The sequence below is a fragment of the Tricharina praecox genome (assembly GCF_024521635.1).
Source record: "Tricharina praecox strain CBS 144465 chromosome Unknown BZA05scaffold_2, whole genome shotgun sequence".
Taxonomy (NCBI): Eukaryota; Fungi; Ascomycota; class Pezizomycetes; order Pezizales; family Pyronemataceae; genus Tricharina; species Tricharina praecox.
The window spans coordinates 1,449,266-1,463,277 of NW_026250404.1; the positions used below are offsets into that span (position 1 = coordinate 1,449,266).

A 14,012-nucleotide genomic window follows, 5' to 3' on the forward strand; every position below is an offset into this window, starting at 1 on the left:
CCATTCCCTTCAGTCCGTGCCAAAGCCGATTGAAGCTATCCCAAGCAATGCCACAGCTGCTAGGGAAGTTGGGTATAATGGTCCGATTCGAGTGCCCAGCTATCGTCCGAATCTGATCCTCCGAATCAGTCCCGGTTTGGATCTACAGTCAGCAGAGTATGAGACACTGGGAGTCACTCGGGTGAACTGACGGCACCATCTTTTCCCAGGAAGATATCCATATTCACTATTGCTGCATGCAATTCATCATGAAACCAGAAGCAAAGATAAAAAATATTCATATTGGTACCCGTAGTCAAGCAATAACTACCTGATCGGCTGCTGTACCCCATACTTCAACATGCGGCCAGTAAAAGAACACAGGCCGAAAACCCATACACAGCTACCTAGTAGCCCATTAAACATACTCCGAACACCTATCGAAACAAGTCAAGTCAAAGCAAAGACAAAACACAAAACACAAAACACACGAAAACTCAAACAACAACACCATCCACCGACTGCAACTGACTACGTAAGCTAAGCAGGCGACCGCACCGGCGTCCCTGCACCGACCGCCCCATCGGTATCCGCACCCTCACCCGGCCATCCCATCTCCCTCCTCCTCGCCTCCTTCTGCGCCTGCTCACGCTCCTTCACGATAATATTATCGACGATGACCAGCATCCTCTTGAGCACCGCTCCCATTTCGATGTTTTGGTCACCCCAGTACTTTTCCATCGCGCCCAACCTGCCCGCCACATCCTTTCCCAGGCGGGACTGTGGCCTCCGTGGCGACGGTGAACGCCTATACCCTGGGTGCAGGAGGTTGGGGTCGACGGGGTTAGGCGGAAGGTTGTCGACGGGTGATTCGGGCTCCGCTAATATGTCGTCGAGAGCCTCTGCTTCATCGGGAGTCAACCCTTCGCCGCCCGGGTCGAGGATACTCTTTGTAGACGTTGGGTTGGTCTCTTCGATATGCTCGATCACCTTCTCCAACGTCTCAATGTTCTCCTCGATCATTTCCTGGGCGGATTTGGCTGTTGCCACACTCTTCATTGACGATCCGGACGGACGCTTCTGGAGTTTCCGTGTTGCCTTCAACGTCTCAAAGTACTTCCAATCCAGTGTACCATCGTTGTTGCCCCACATCCCAAGCCCCAGCCCGAGCCCCGGCAGTGTCGCAATCCATTCCTCCATTGTGGGTCCCTTTGCTTGAGCCGTGTGAAGGTTGCTGTCCGCCGCTTTCCAGAAACTGGGTGGCGGTTCCGCACCAGGATTTGGAGGTATAGCGGAGGCAGATTCGGAAGGAGCCAAACTCTCGTCCGCTTCTCGCCAGAACTCAAGTGCTGAGGAAGTTGGTGTTCGCCCGGCAACTTTGGGAGGCGACGGGGATGGGTGTGGTGATGGATCTTTGGGTCTCTGGATTTCCGGGAACGGTGACAGCGTATCATTGGGTGAACGGGCAGCCCCGTCCTTTGGACGCCTTTGAGTCGCATCAGAGACTACAGATACAGGCTTCGGGGGTGGGTCTATCGGTAGTTCGCGGGACTCAATCCTCGGGGAGAAGGTTGATGGCCGGGGAGATTCCACTGGTCCCAACTGGGAATGCTCTTTGGACTTCTGTGAGTTATTTCTGGAGGTCCTTTGCTCTGGAGTTGTCTGCTCCATGATAGGAGACAGTGCTACGCTTTCTCGTATCGGGTCGGCCGATCCATGCGGCGAGCTTGGTGAGACACCGTTTCTAATTGTCAACCTCGGCGGTGCCATTTCCGGCAGCGGGAGATACAATGAACTTTCTGCTGCGGCTTGTTCGACGGATTGCATTCTTGGAGACGCCGATGTCGCCTGACCTTTTCCCTTCCCGTCCTGGGATACCTTAGGAGAAGCCGTTGCTGGGTGTACGGTGGTTGGAGCTGGCGACCGGGAAGAAACCGGTGAAAGAGTAGGCCGGAAATACGGAGCAGGCGGCTTTGGAGGAAACATATAGGTAGAATTCGGCAGCGCTCCATGTACAGTCATGTTCATCAGTTGATCATCAGCCTGAACCAGGGGTGCCTGGTAACGTCGCTCAGCAATGAGAGGTACTGGCGGTATGAAACCCGGTATATCGGCAGCCCGAGGAATGTAAAGTTCCTCATCTGGAGAGCCCGAAGAGGAAGATCCCATATTCTGTGCTGCAGAGTTCCTACGTGAACTAGAGGGAGTTGTCACGGATGTCCAGCTCGCTCGTCTCGCACCAGCCTCTGCTTCCCCGGAGTGGGTGGTGGACATGAGGTGTGTGCCCATTCTCCTCATGGCATTTCCTAACCGGCTGCCGTCTTCTAAACCAACATCCATCTCGGCCTTGTCCGTCCCTCTGGATGCCCTATACGCTTCAAATTGTTCCTTGGGCCGAGAGAAATGGACGCTCTTCTTTACGGAGTCCGAGAGGTGGAGATGGTGGTGACCATCCATGGTGCGTTCTTGGGCTTGTTTCTCTTGGGCATTCTCCACCTGTTGAACCTGTTCGGCCCCTCGAAATTCCTGTGGCTGCCGGGTCTGCTGGGATTCCGAAACCTCCTGGACTTGGCGTTGTTGGCTTTGGTGCCCGGAGTCACTCATTTGCGTAGCCTTCCGCCGCATCTTGCGCTCTCGTTGATCAGTTAACCTCTGTCTAGCAGCATCGAAAGGATGGTGATCCGCATCATCCAGGCTCAGATTAGTTTCAACCGTTCCCGGCTTTCCACGGGGCCGAAGTAATTTTGCAGCCAATCTCGAGCGCGAGCTGTTTGTGCTTTTGGTGCCTAGAGCTTCTGCATCCTTGGCTTTGGCCTCTGCGGCGGCGGCGGCCTTTTCTGACCTCTTTCTCTTGAGCGCATAAAACTCTGAGGCTTCCGTAGGACTGTCGTCGGAGTCATCCTCCTGCTTTTCGGTCTTCTTGCTAAACAACGTCGTGATTTTGGACCTTGCCTTTACGGGCACGGTGTTGAGGACCCGCACACTACCGTCTATGTTTGGTATGCTGTTGCTGTGGGACCCCGAAGTAGGTGCTGAAGCAATGCTGTCATGCCCAGCAGGCCGCAGTACTACTCCTTCCATAAATGGTCTTGTGGGGCCTCCAAACTTCGCATCAGGGAGGGCATCGGCGATTGCGGTAGGCTGGGGGGGAATGTAGGAGTAAACAGGCGTAGACGGGGACATAATCGCTAATTGTTTCGAGCTCGTGCGGCGACCATAACGTGGCCCGCCACGGGAGAGAGGCTTGGATTTATCCCGCACGGGTACCGCTGGCAATGGGACTCGAGAAGCTGGATAAGAGGGTACAGTTGGTGGAACGTCTATAGTGGTTATCCTCGCAGCGGGGCTGCTAGTCGACCGTGGGAGGGAGGTCGGGAAATGCATTACGCTCAATAAATCCCAGCCTTGAACTTGATACGGTACCAGCAGGCAATTGTTGAGTCAATGGCCCTCCAGAATCCCTATAACCCTCGGATTAGCATCGGCGTAAAGATATCATACAACTTAGGACCGTCTTACCCTTCTCGCCTTTGCACACACGGTTGATTCCTCGGCGGTGAGAGATCCAGATGAAAAAGAGTCTGAATAAGCCAATTCACCAGGTGGCCAATTCCGAAACGCAGCAATCCCAGTACCGTCCACAGACGTACCCAATCCACTTGCCCGGTACCAACCAAACCTGACTCCAAACTTCCCAAAGTAGCTCTCAAAGCTCTGCCCGAACGGCGCACGAAGATTCGCAGGAAACGGCGTCCCTTCCCTGGCAAACACAGATTTTATCCTCAGCAGTGTCTCCCACTGCTCCCGTCTAACCGTGCTTAAGAATGCCTCGTTCCAACTCTCCTTCTCGGGCCCAGTCAACTCGGGCCGGCCCAGAAGTTTCCTCCTGCAGTTGGACCGGAGGTGATGCAGCTCGATCCGTAGACGGCAGTATATAAGACTCTTCTCCCACAGTTGCTGGAAGCGTAGGGCGTCGAAGCTGTCCTCGAAATCCTTGGTGATAGCAACCCTGTCCTTGACTCTGCAGCGATTCAGGACGATTCTCTTCTTCCTGGATAGCAGCCGGAGCTCCTTGCTGTGCGAATGTTCAATGTCTTTGATTTGAGCTCGGTGGTACTTGACGAGCCAGCGGTACTCGACGAGGTGGTGGTTGGTGTAGAAGATGCCGTCTCGTTCTTTTGGACGGCGGAGATAGGCTGAGCGGTCAAACGGGGCGAGGGAGTAGCCTTTCCACTGATGAGGAGGCCGCTCAAGAGCAGTAAGACTTCCGGGAGGACGATTCCTCTGGGATGTAGCGACGCACGTATGGCGGCGGTTCTTCTGAAAGACAGGCCTCGCAAGAGGAGATAGAGGCATATCTATCTAACCGCAATCACCACAAAACTGGATACACATACATTGAAGATGAGGTGAACGGAGGAGATGAGGGAGCAGATTCGTATATGGGATGGTTTTGTCGGTGGTGTGTGATGTGTGGTGTCGGGAGGTGTGTATGTGCCAGCTAGGAGGGTAGTTAACCAAAGCCCACGGCTCGATAGGGCATCTCTACGGCAACCGCGGGGAATGTTCGGTCAGCCGAGCGCCGGCGGATGTCTCGGTCCCGTGGGACAGTGTACAGCCCATACGGGCTCTGGCTAGGAACGAGTGAGGGAATGGATTAATAGGTACATGAACGTCCAAAATAAACAATGATATACAAGTGATTCCCATCGAACACCATAGGGGGAGATGCCATCCCATTGCCAAAGAAATCAGAAGACAGAAGACAGAAGGCAGGCAGAAGAAGAAGAAGTAGGAACAACCCAACGATATCAACGCCCTATGTATCTAGTCTACTCAAATCGCTCATGTCTCGCCGCGCCACCCCACAGTCCCAGTGCCTCCCCACTCGTGGTGGTATAATCCCTTACAGAGTTGAACACCATTTTCGCAATCCCTGGTCCCTTATTCTTTTTCTGCGTGCCCATACCTCCGAACCCACCGCTGCCCACACTCCCGCTTGGGATCTCCGAGCTCGGCAGTACATTGTCTGAAGCACTTAAACTAACAAACAGCGCAAACGGCACCATCCACACGCATATACCGAAGAATGCCGAGATCTCGGTGAAGGTTGGGAACCGGTCGGGGAAATAGGGGTCGGCGGTATTCGAGTAGTCGTACGGGCTGCCGCTGAGCCCTCCGGTGCGGTAGGCTGCGGAGTAGGGGTGGTCGGAGGCCAGCTGTGGGTGCGAGAAGTATTTGAACCAGAGGAAGTGGTTCGCGATCACGAGGCCTGGGTCAAAATTCAGCGGGGGCCTCATTCGGCGAGCGCGGAAGAAGCATACAGCAGGACAACATGAAGACCGGATCAGTAAACCGAACTGCAGATTCATCAGCACTAGCGCTTGTGGTCGTGGGCAGAACGTATATGCACCCATCGGGAAAGATTTTGTGACATTGGCGAGGTACACGCCATGACTCGCCGCCGAGAATATCGACAACAGCTTCGGGAAGCCATCAAACAGCATTAACAGGATGTGTATGGCGATGATGCATTGTATCAGGCCGGTAAGCAGCTTCTTCGAAATGACAGTGTGCTCTTCGACCAGCTCTGAAAGGTAGTAGAGGCCCGAAGCTTGACGATATTGTTAGCCAGGATCTGGAAGCTGCGCGACATCCTCCGGGCTGCGGTACCGATGGCGAGAGTGAGGAACGAGAAGCCGACTATCACACCGACATATCCGATCAAAGGGAATATCCACATTGTCGCTGGTTCTGGTCGCTTCAAGTTCAAGAGCGGTAGTGTAAGGCTGGTATGTTTGCGGAATCAACGGTTCGATGTTACGAACGTTTGATTGCTCCACAAAGAAAGTTGTGGATGACGTTGCAGCAAGCTAGGGTGTGGCGGTGCGATGGGTATGATGCGGGGCGCAGGTCCTTGTGCATGAATCAGTTCACCCAGGAGCACTTCAATCACTGGGGACCGATTGGAGATTGATTTCGACCAAAAAGTGGCACAACACTCGACGATGCTGTGGGTTACTCGGCCCTTCTCTACAACATGAAGCTTAATGCCATGTCCACGGCTGGGTTTTGGAGCAAGTCTATTTTTCTTACAGAACTAATCGCAAGAGCTACTGTACAGTTCGCGGTCCCCGCGTGCCCGCTTCGTATCAACTCCAATTTGAAAGAGTGCCCGTCTATCCTCTGCGCTCGACCCTGTTCAATCTTCTTGCCGTGTTGATTTGAGTCCTCGTTCTCTGTCCTCTCACCGGCAATCCCTAATACCGCCGTCAGCACACCGCAAGTCAGGCTCCAGCTGCACCCGGTCCATACTTGAGCATGTCGTCTTCCGCGATACGTTCCCATGTCCCTCAGACGCTTGATATCGTCCTTCAGCTGTCGTCGCAGGTCGTTCTCTATCGTCATTTTGGAGAGTTCGTCGGCGAGAACCATGGTCTTGGAAGTACCCAGCGTTCCGACCTGGGCCGTCTTGTGGATTGAAAGCTTCGCGCAGAGTTTCGAGGCGACACTGGGACCGACTCCGTAGAAGTTCTGGAGCGCCGTCTAATCGCAGGACGTTGTCAGAGAAGTTGCCGTGACTGAGCGCAAAAGGCGGTGATTTATACCTTGAGCACCCTGTTCTCGGGAATGTTGATGCCGAGAATGAAAACCATCTTGCCGTCTCTAGATCGAAGTCGTGTCCGAAGTTCTTGGATTGCGAGGCCAATTTAGCAAGGCGACGGAGCTGGCGGAGGATGGTGGGGGTAATTGGCGACGGCCGGGAACTTTCACGAGCGTGACTTTGCCCGCATTTACCCGGAAAAGCTCTTGGTTAGGCGGCAGTGCGGTTGCTTTGCTTGCTTGCTTGCTTGCTTGCTCTAACTTCGAATGATCCTTGACAGGCTCGTGCTGTGCTGGGCGCGCTGCACAACCGGAGGCAGCGCATATGTCTTCCCATGATCCAGAATTGAAGAAAGAACACCTAACTAACAAAACAACCGTCCTCCCCCAACTACCGCCACCCGTCTGAATCCCTAACCTAAATCCCTCACTCGCAAACCCCGTCTGACAGCTGTAGTTAGCTGCACGTCACCGCTCCACAAGCTAAAAAAACTATATGAGATGCGCGAATGAACAACATTCGCGACCCCTTCAGCATCAGAAACAAGCCCAACTTTAATCCGGCCTTTCAGCTCCTCCGCCAGCAGACGGTTCGGCACGTACACGCCGCCCAGAACGCCGCCCAGAACGCCGCCCAGAGCTTCTCCGAAGAGGTCCAGAAGACTACCCAGACCGTTGTCCTGCCTGCTGTAGACTCGGCTGTTGAGTCCGCGAAGGAAATCGCAAAGGACACGCTCGACCAGATGTCGTTCTCGTTGCCAAAGAATGTTCCCTCGTTCACAGCCGGCCAGCGCGATCTCGAGAACCAAGCTTGGTCCACAAGATTCGGACGTCAGCAGAAAGATCTGCCGTTGTACAAAGACAAGCCATATTACTCCAACTCGGCGACGGTAAAACAGCGCCGGATGGTACGCAAGAAGAGGTTCATTGTGTTCATTGTGGCACTGGTGTTCGGAGCATATTGGTTCGGGGTGTTCTCGCGGGACGGTGTGAAGCCGCCGGTGATTGGAGGGAAACCTCCGCTGCAGAGTGCTGCCGATTGGGATGCGCGGCGGGAGAAGGTGAAGGCCGTGTTTGTGGAGAGTTGGATATCATACGAGAGAGACGCCTGGGGTAATGCCGCTCCCCTCCCACAATCCTAGTGCCAATCACTCGCCAATTCCAGATCTGACAATGCTGTCCGGTCGTCCACAGGTTCCGATATCTATGCTCCCATTAGCAGGAGCGGCCGGCAGATGGGCAACCAGGGCCTTGGCTGGATCATCGTCGACTCCCTCGATACGCTGATGATCATGAACCTGACTACGGAGCTCTCGCATGCCCGGAGCTGGGTGGAGCACACCCTTAATTACGATCAAAACACGGATGTGAATACATTTGAGACCACAATTCGTATGCTCGGAGGGCTACTCTCGGCCCACTACCTGCAAGAGGTACTGCACCTCGTGCCGTCGGATAAAAACACCGATATGTACCTGGAGAAGGCCGCCGGCCTGGCGGACCGACTTATGGGAGCTTTCGATTCGCCATCGGGTATACCATATGCGTCTGTGAACCTGCATAGCAGTCAAGGGATCCAGTCTCACACGGACGGAGGTGCATCGTCGACCGCCGAGGCCACAACGCTGCAGCTCGAGATGAAGTACCTGGCTAAGCTCACCGGCGAGGCAATGTACTGGGAGAAGGCTGAGAAGGTGATGGAGGCCATTGACAAGAACGGAGCAAAGGAAGGATTGGTGCCCATCTTCATCAACGCCGTGACTGGAAAATTCCATGGAAGCGAGATCCGCATGGGCTCCAGAGGTGACAGCTACTACGGTAAACATCCCTCCATGCCAATTTCCTTCCATCAACTCACAGCAAGCAGAATATCTCATCAAGCAATACCTCCAAACCAAAAAAACCGAAGACATCTTCAAAGACATGTACAACGAGGCAATGGCGGGCATGAAAAAGCACCTCCTCGGAAAATCACACCCGTCCCATCTTACCTACATCGCCGAGCTGCCCTCCGGCATTGGCGGCGCAACCTCCCCCAAGATGGACCACCTCGTGTGCTTCGTCCCCGGCATGCTCGCCCTCGGCGCGACCATGGGGCGGCCCGTCGAGCGCGCGCGCAAAGCCTCGGGCGGCAAAACCTGGGGCGCCCGCGAAGAAGAAGACCTCACGCTCGCGCGCGAGCTGATGCACACGTGCTACCAGATGTACGCCGTGACGGAGACGGGACTTGCGCCAGAGATCGCATGGTTCAATGCGGATCCGCCGGCCGCGGGCATCGAGGAGGTCGTCGACTACAAGCAGGACATCATCATCAAGCAGCGCGACGCGCACAACCTCCAGCGCCCAGAAACCGTCGAGAGCTTGTTCGTAATGTGGAGACTCACCGGCGACGAAATGTACCGCGAGTGGGGCTGGAAGATCTTTGAGAGCTTTGTGGCACACACTAAGGTCCTGGGCGGAGGGTATACCTCGCTCGACGACGTGAGAAAGGTCCCCGCACCAGCGAGAGATAATATGGAGAGCTTCTGGCTGGTATGTCTGCCCCATCCCTATCCCAAACCCTTCTCCAACCCTACCTACCTCCCTTCCCATAACTAACGAAACCTCAGGCGGAAACATTAAAATACCTCTACCTCCTCTTCTCGCCCGAGGACCTCCTCCCGCTCGACGAGGTGGTATTCAACACCGAAGCGCATCCTCTGCCCATGTTCGACATGCCGTCACATTTCAAGAAGGCGAACTGGCGGAAGGAGACGACGGGTGCTGCGGATCCGGCAGCAGCAGCAGCAGCAGCAGCACCGGTGGTGCCTCCACCAGCCGCAAAGCCAGCCGCCTGATTGATTGGGCGAGACGGAGGGGAGACATAGGGGAGACGGGAAATGGGGGAGGAGATACTGATTTGCTTTGATTTGACTTCGCTGACTACCTAGCTCACAGGAATTTGGAGGGATTTGGGGGGATTTGTTTGTAATCTCACATTTGTTTTAACTACTTCTGGCAAATACCTGCAAATGTTCGTATCATTACTGAACGCGAGTGAATGTGATGTGTGAATGATAGTTTTAGCGGGTGAACGTAGGATCGTCACGGGGTTTTTATGGAATCGTGACGGAGGCTGTTGCCTAGGTGGTAAGGACGGGTCAGACGGAATGGAATCACGATCAACTACCCCCCATAATAACCTGCTCAGTAGAGTACAGCAAGCATAAATCTCGATTCATTACCCAAATGGTCCCGAACCAAGCTCTAAAAAACGTATAAGTACGGGGAAACAAAAAACATAAAAAAAAACCAGACCCTCACAAGCAGCACACAAGCAAACACGCAAGATGAGATGCATTATACGGTTCCGGTCCCAGTAAGTAAAACGAAAAGTATCGTAAACAATGCAAACAATCTCCATTCAACGCCGAGAAGAAGGCAGCAGCAATAGGGTAGTAGCATAAACAACCACCCGGACCGCCATATCTCATCCCGTTGGTCAAAGAAAGAAAAACGAGAGGTAGAAAGAGAATTAAGAAAAGAGAATCAAATGCAGACAACTCCTTTGCAGACCCCCCATCCCTCCTCCCCCGCCGCAATTCTGTGTGGCATCCATCCCATCCCAATGGTCCCCGATTCTAATGTAAAACCGAAACCCATACAGTAGTAGTATCTCCCGTGTGCATGCTTATGACGAATGAACCCAGGAAATCAAGACGCCCCAGTGGAGGAAAAACCCAGCAAAGGAAATAAGAAAATAGGAAATCGGGCATCAGGCAAGGAAAGGTTGACGGGAAAAAACGAAATGTAAGATCAAAGGTGCTAAGAAAACCCCCCCATTGAAAAGCAAAACAGTAAAGAGAAAAAAAACCCAACAGATTGCGCCATGTTTTCAAAACCAGATCCTCTTTACCCAAGTGTATCTGTACCAGAAGATAAGAACCAGAAAAAAACCGTGATCGTAAAAACTTTTCTCCCGTTCTCATCGTGTCGAGGAATTAAGGTTCAATGAAACATTAGCGCGCATCGTGCCGTGGTAGAGCACTACCACCAGGACTGTCCGCCAGGGTTTCCGTAAGATCCGCCGCCTCCGCCGTAACCGCCGCCGGCTCCAGCACCAGCACCGGCACCAGCACCGGCACCGCCGCTGTAGCCGCCACCGCCGTAGCTTCCGCCTCCGCTGCTAGCACCGCCGCCGTAGCCACCAGCTAGAATAGTGTCAGTACATGCAGTCGAATTGGATGATATATGTAAGGGAACTCACAGTTGTAACCGCCTCCGCTGCCGCCAGCTCCTCCGCCGAAGCCTCCGGAGCGTTCGCCGAAGCTGTTTCCGCCAAACTTACGGAAGTCACGGGAAGCGTTGGTAGCTCCACGACCTCCTCCACGACGGGCTCCACCACCACCACGGCCTCCGCCTCCGCTGTATCCGCCTTCCCTAGCGACGGTCTCCAGGAATGCCGGGACTTCCTGATTAGCCTCCTTGAGAAGGTCAATCAGCTCACGAACGACACCGCGGTTGCCACGGTTGAAGAACGCAGTAGCGATACCGGTGTTTCCAGCACGACCAGTACGACCGATACGGTGAACGTAGTCATCGATATCGGTGGGTAGGTCGTAGTTGACAACGTGGGTGACGTTAGGAATGTCGAGACCACGGGCAGCAACCGCAGTGGCAACCAAGATCGGGAAACGCCCATTGCGGAACACCTCAAGGGCACGCTCACGCTCGCGTTGGGTACGGTCACCGTGGATGGAAGTAGCGGGAAAGTTCTGGTTGATAAGGAAGTCGCTCAGAGCATCGGCCATACGCTTGGTCTCGACGAAGATGAGGGTAAGCCCCCCCTTGTGAGTGTGGAGAATGTCGAGAAGAACAGACTTTTTGTCAGGGTCCTCTACGTATTCGACTTTCTGGGTGATGTTCTCGGAAGTAGAACCCACACGGCCGACGGAGAGGAAAATATAGTCGCGCAAGAAATCCCTGGCGAGCATCTGAATGTCGCGGGGGAAAGTGGCGGAGAACATGAGGGTCTGGCGGTTGTCGGTGCCAGGCATGTCCTCACCCTCAACAATACGACGAATCTGAGGTTCGAAACCCATGTCTAACATGCGATCAGCCTCATCGAGAACGAGGTACTTGATATTGGCAAGCGAAATGCGACCACGCTCTATGAGATCGACAAGACGACCGGGAGTAGCCACGAGAAGGTCACATCCACGCTCGATCTGGCGAAGCTGCGAGCTGATGTCGGCACCACCGTAGACGACGCAAGGCTTAACCCACGAGCGGTAGGCGAACTTTCTGGATTCCTCATAAATCTGAGACACAAGCTCACGGGTAGGAGCGAGGATCAGAGCAGTCGGGAAGGCCTTTCTCCTGCCGTATTGACCGTTGTTGGCTGTCTGGGCAGCGGACGGGCCGTTCAAGAAGGACTGAGAGAGAATCGGGAAAAGGAATCCACCAGTCTTTCCGGAACCAGTTTGAGCACAAGCCATCAAGTCTCTGCCACCTGATACGATTGGGATCGAGTATTTCTGAACAGGAGTGGGGTTCTTGTAACCAGCCAAAAAGATGTTGGCCAGAAGGTGGGCGTCCAGAGGAGGGCTGGTGAACTCTGTGACCGCCTCGGGAACATCATGTCCAGATGCCTCAACCGGAATGTCGTCGTATTTCTCGAAGTTAATTCCAGTCTGCTGCTTGAGGGGGTCGTTAGGGACACCGAAAAGATCCCTCTCGAGACGCTGATTCACAGGGCCCGGGATGTGCTTTCCATCAGCCCAGCGACCCTCGCCGTAGTTGCCACGGCTGCTGCCACCACCACTGGGAGCACCGTATCCATTGGGGTCGAAGCCGCGTGTAGGGCGAGCAGGAGGCGCGTCCCAGTTGCTGCGAGGCTGGCTCGCAGGAGGAGTGGGAGTAGCCCATCCGTTGGCAACAGGAGCAACAGGAGCGGGGCCACTGTTCGACAGCAACAGTCAGCTACGAAATTTCCACGAAAGAACGTTGGGGTCGACCCCAACGATCAACAAAACGAGCATGCAGACAAAAGGGGGAAGGTGTTTCGAAACATACCTGCCGTTCGCCCACCTAGAGCCTTGAACGTCATTGGCGGGAGCTGGAGTGGGAGTGGGACCGGAGGCGGCGGCGGCGGGAGGTGCACGCCCCATGGTAGCTCTCATGTGAGGAGGGATGTACGCCTGCTTGGGAGGAGCCTGACCACCAGCGTGGACGGACTCGTTGATGCCCATAGCGGACATGCGTTGGTTGAGATCAGCCATGATGTGATTAATATGCTATCAAGCTAGCCGATGTCGAGTCGATGAGGTGTGTATGTATTAAGAGAGGTGATGTATGTGGACTTTCCGGCAGTGCAGAAAGTAAGGAAAAAGGAATCGGTTTTGATGGACTTTCCGTTCCGTCTAGAAGTTCGTAACGTCTATAAGAAAAGAAAGACTGAGGCGGGAGCGAAAACTTTTGATGGGGTCGTAAATCGAGCAGGTGAATTCGCTTCGTGAGTGAAAAACGAGAGACGGTATTCCCTTGTTCTTCAGCGAGACGGAGTTGGAGATTTGGTGGTGGTAGGCTTTTTGGTTGAGTTTTTGGTTTTTTGTTGATGGGGAGGGAGGGGGGAGGGAGGGTGGAGGGCAGAGGAGGAGGAGGAGGAGGTTTGCAAGTTGGTGGAGGAAGGAGAAGAAAGAAGAAGTTGGGTCGAGGGGGGAAAAAAGTTGTGACAGCAAGCAGCACAGAGAGGCAAAAGTGGATGGGGGACCCTTGAATGCCAAGACAATGCTTACTTTGCCCGCGGGGCCAATCAGCGAGTGTTTTTGCCACACCAGAAATTTCTTGTTCGGGCAATTGGCATTGTGGCCACGGCAACAGTCGTGTTCCATTGTACTCGGTGCTCTTTCTTTGTGCTGGCTGGCTGGCTGGCTGGTTCGGGGAGTTCGAGCAGCACCGGCATCATCGACGGCAGCGGAGGCGGCAGCAGCGGGCTCTGAACGCATGCAGAACACTTTGGTCGTGGCACTGCCTGTTTGCTTCTAGTCGTGTAGGTTGATCCATGCCCGCACAGCCCGCCGTGAGGCAGAGCATACACTACTCAGGTGCCCGAATCTGCTGGTGATAGTTGAGGCCGAATGTCCCAGGCATAGGCCCCGGTCCTTGTCCGGGGACAGTGGTGGACACTGGAGTTCACTACCCTTCAACGAGGCTGCATCTTCACGCTGACGGTGGCAAACACCCATCCCTCGGACTCCACACCGTACACAGTTCACTTCTTCAGCGTTCAGCGTTCAGCGGCAGATTTGCTATATACATGTAGCGTCATTGCTCCGCAACGGTGTAGCCTGTATGATACGAAACCATCGAAACGCGCACATCTCGAAGACCACGTCGTATTCTTACTACCGCCGCCGGATATACATCGAAGCCGAAACCATCCAGTATTC

General features: G+C 54.3%; 5 protein-coding genes across 5 annotated transcripts; 1 reads left to right on the top strand and 4 right to left on the bottom strand.

Annotated features, from left to right (window-relative positions):
• Positions 1–284: 284 nt before the first annotated feature.
• BZA05DRAFT_385130 (uncharacterized protein) lies at positions 285–2,451 on the bottom strand. The gene has a single exon (XM_051482380.1). It carries the CDS (start codon positions 2,434–2,436, stop codon positions 520–522), a length of 1,917 nt encoding a protein of 638 aa, XP_051343621.1. The 5' UTR covers positions 2,437–2,451; the 3' UTR covers positions 285–519.
• Positions 2,452–4,613: 2,162 nt separating this feature from the next.
• Positions 4,614–5,877, bottom strand: BZA05DRAFT_108604 (transmembrane adaptor Erv26). Its single transcript, XM_051478549.1, has 4 exons — positions 5,653–5,877; positions 5,393–5,593; positions 5,304–5,339; positions 4,614–5,251 (listed from the first exon to the last, which is right to left on the bottom strand). The coding sequence occupies exons 1-4, from the start codon at positions 5,720–5,722 to the stop codon at positions 4,812–4,814; spliced, it is 747 nt and encodes a 248-aa protein (XP_051343622.1). The 5' UTR covers positions 5,723–5,877; the 3' UTR covers positions 4,614–4,811.
• A 166-nt stretch (positions 5,878–6,043) lies between these two features.
• BZA05DRAFT_385138 (uncharacterized protein) lies at positions 6,044–6,791 on the bottom strand. The gene is made up of 3 exons (XM_051482381.1): positions 6,588–6,791; positions 6,295–6,525; positions 6,044–6,239 (listed from the first exon to the last, which is right to left on the bottom strand). The coding sequence occupies exons 1-3, from the start codon at positions 6,633–6,635 to the stop codon at positions 6,159–6,161; spliced, it is 360 nt and encodes a 119-aa protein (XP_051343623.1). The 5' UTR covers positions 6,636–6,791; the 3' UTR covers positions 6,044–6,158.
• Positions 6,792–7,325: 534 nt separating this feature from the next.
• Positions 7,326–9,419, top strand: BZA05DRAFT_423768 (glycoside hydrolase; the record flags this gene model as incomplete). The annotated part of the gene is made up of 5 exons (XM_051485882.1): positions 7,326–7,695; positions 7,777–8,276; positions 8,310–8,400; positions 8,450–9,114; positions 9,192–9,419. 5 exons carry the CDS (start codon positions 7,326–7,328, stop codon positions 9,417–9,419), a joined length of 1,854 nt encoding a protein of 617 aa, XP_051343624.1.
• A 1,189-nt stretch (positions 9,420–10,608) lies between these two features.
• On the bottom strand, positions 10,609–13,272 carry BZA05DRAFT_456548 (putative ATP dependent RNA helicase; the record flags this gene model as incomplete). The annotated part of the gene is made up of 3 exons (XM_051487559.1): positions 12,637–13,272; positions 10,838–12,522; positions 10,609–10,772 (listed from the first exon to the last, which is right to left on the bottom strand). The coding sequence occupies exons 1-3, from the start codon at positions 12,840–12,842 to the stop codon at positions 10,609–10,611; spliced, it is 2,055 nt and encodes a 684-aa protein (XP_051343625.1). The 5' UTR covers positions 12,843–13,272.
• Between the last annotated feature and the right edge of the window lie 740 nt (positions 13,273–14,012).

What these genes read in the sequence shown, in the direction of transcription:
- BZA05DRAFT_385130 (XM_051482380.1), bottom strand. Translation starts at nt 2,436, where the DNA reads ATGGATGGTCACCACCATCTCCACCTCTCGGACTCCGTAAAGAAGAGC.
- BZA05DRAFT_108604 (XM_051478549.1), bottom strand. Translation starts at nt 5,722, where the DNA reads ATGTGGATATTCCCTTTGATCGGATATGTCGGTGTGATAGTCGGCTTC. An exon ending in GTTCCTCACTCTCGCCATCG is followed by an intron (nt 5,594 to 5,652) that starts GTACCGCAGCCC and finishes AATATCGTCAAG; the next exon opens with CTTCGGGCCTCTACTACCTT. An exon ending in GGTCTTCATGTTGTCCTGCT is followed by an intron (nt 5,252 to 5,303) that starts GTATGCTTCTTC and finishes ATTTTGACCCAG; the next exon opens with GCCTCGTGATCGCGAACCAC.
- BZA05DRAFT_385138 (XM_051482381.1), bottom strand. Translation starts at nt 6,635, where the DNA reads ATGGTTTTCATTCTCGGCATCAACATTCCCGAGAACAGGGTGCTCAAG. An exon ending in CCGAGAACAGGGTGCTCAAG is followed by an intron (nt 6,526 to 6,587) that starts GTATAAATCACC and finishes TCCTGCGATTAG; the next exon opens with ACGGCGCTCCAGAACTTCTA. An exon ending in GCGGAAGACGACATGCTCAA is followed by an intron (nt 6,240 to 6,294) that starts GTATGGACCGGG and finishes CGGCGGTATTAG; the next exon opens with GGATTGCCGGTGAGAGGACA.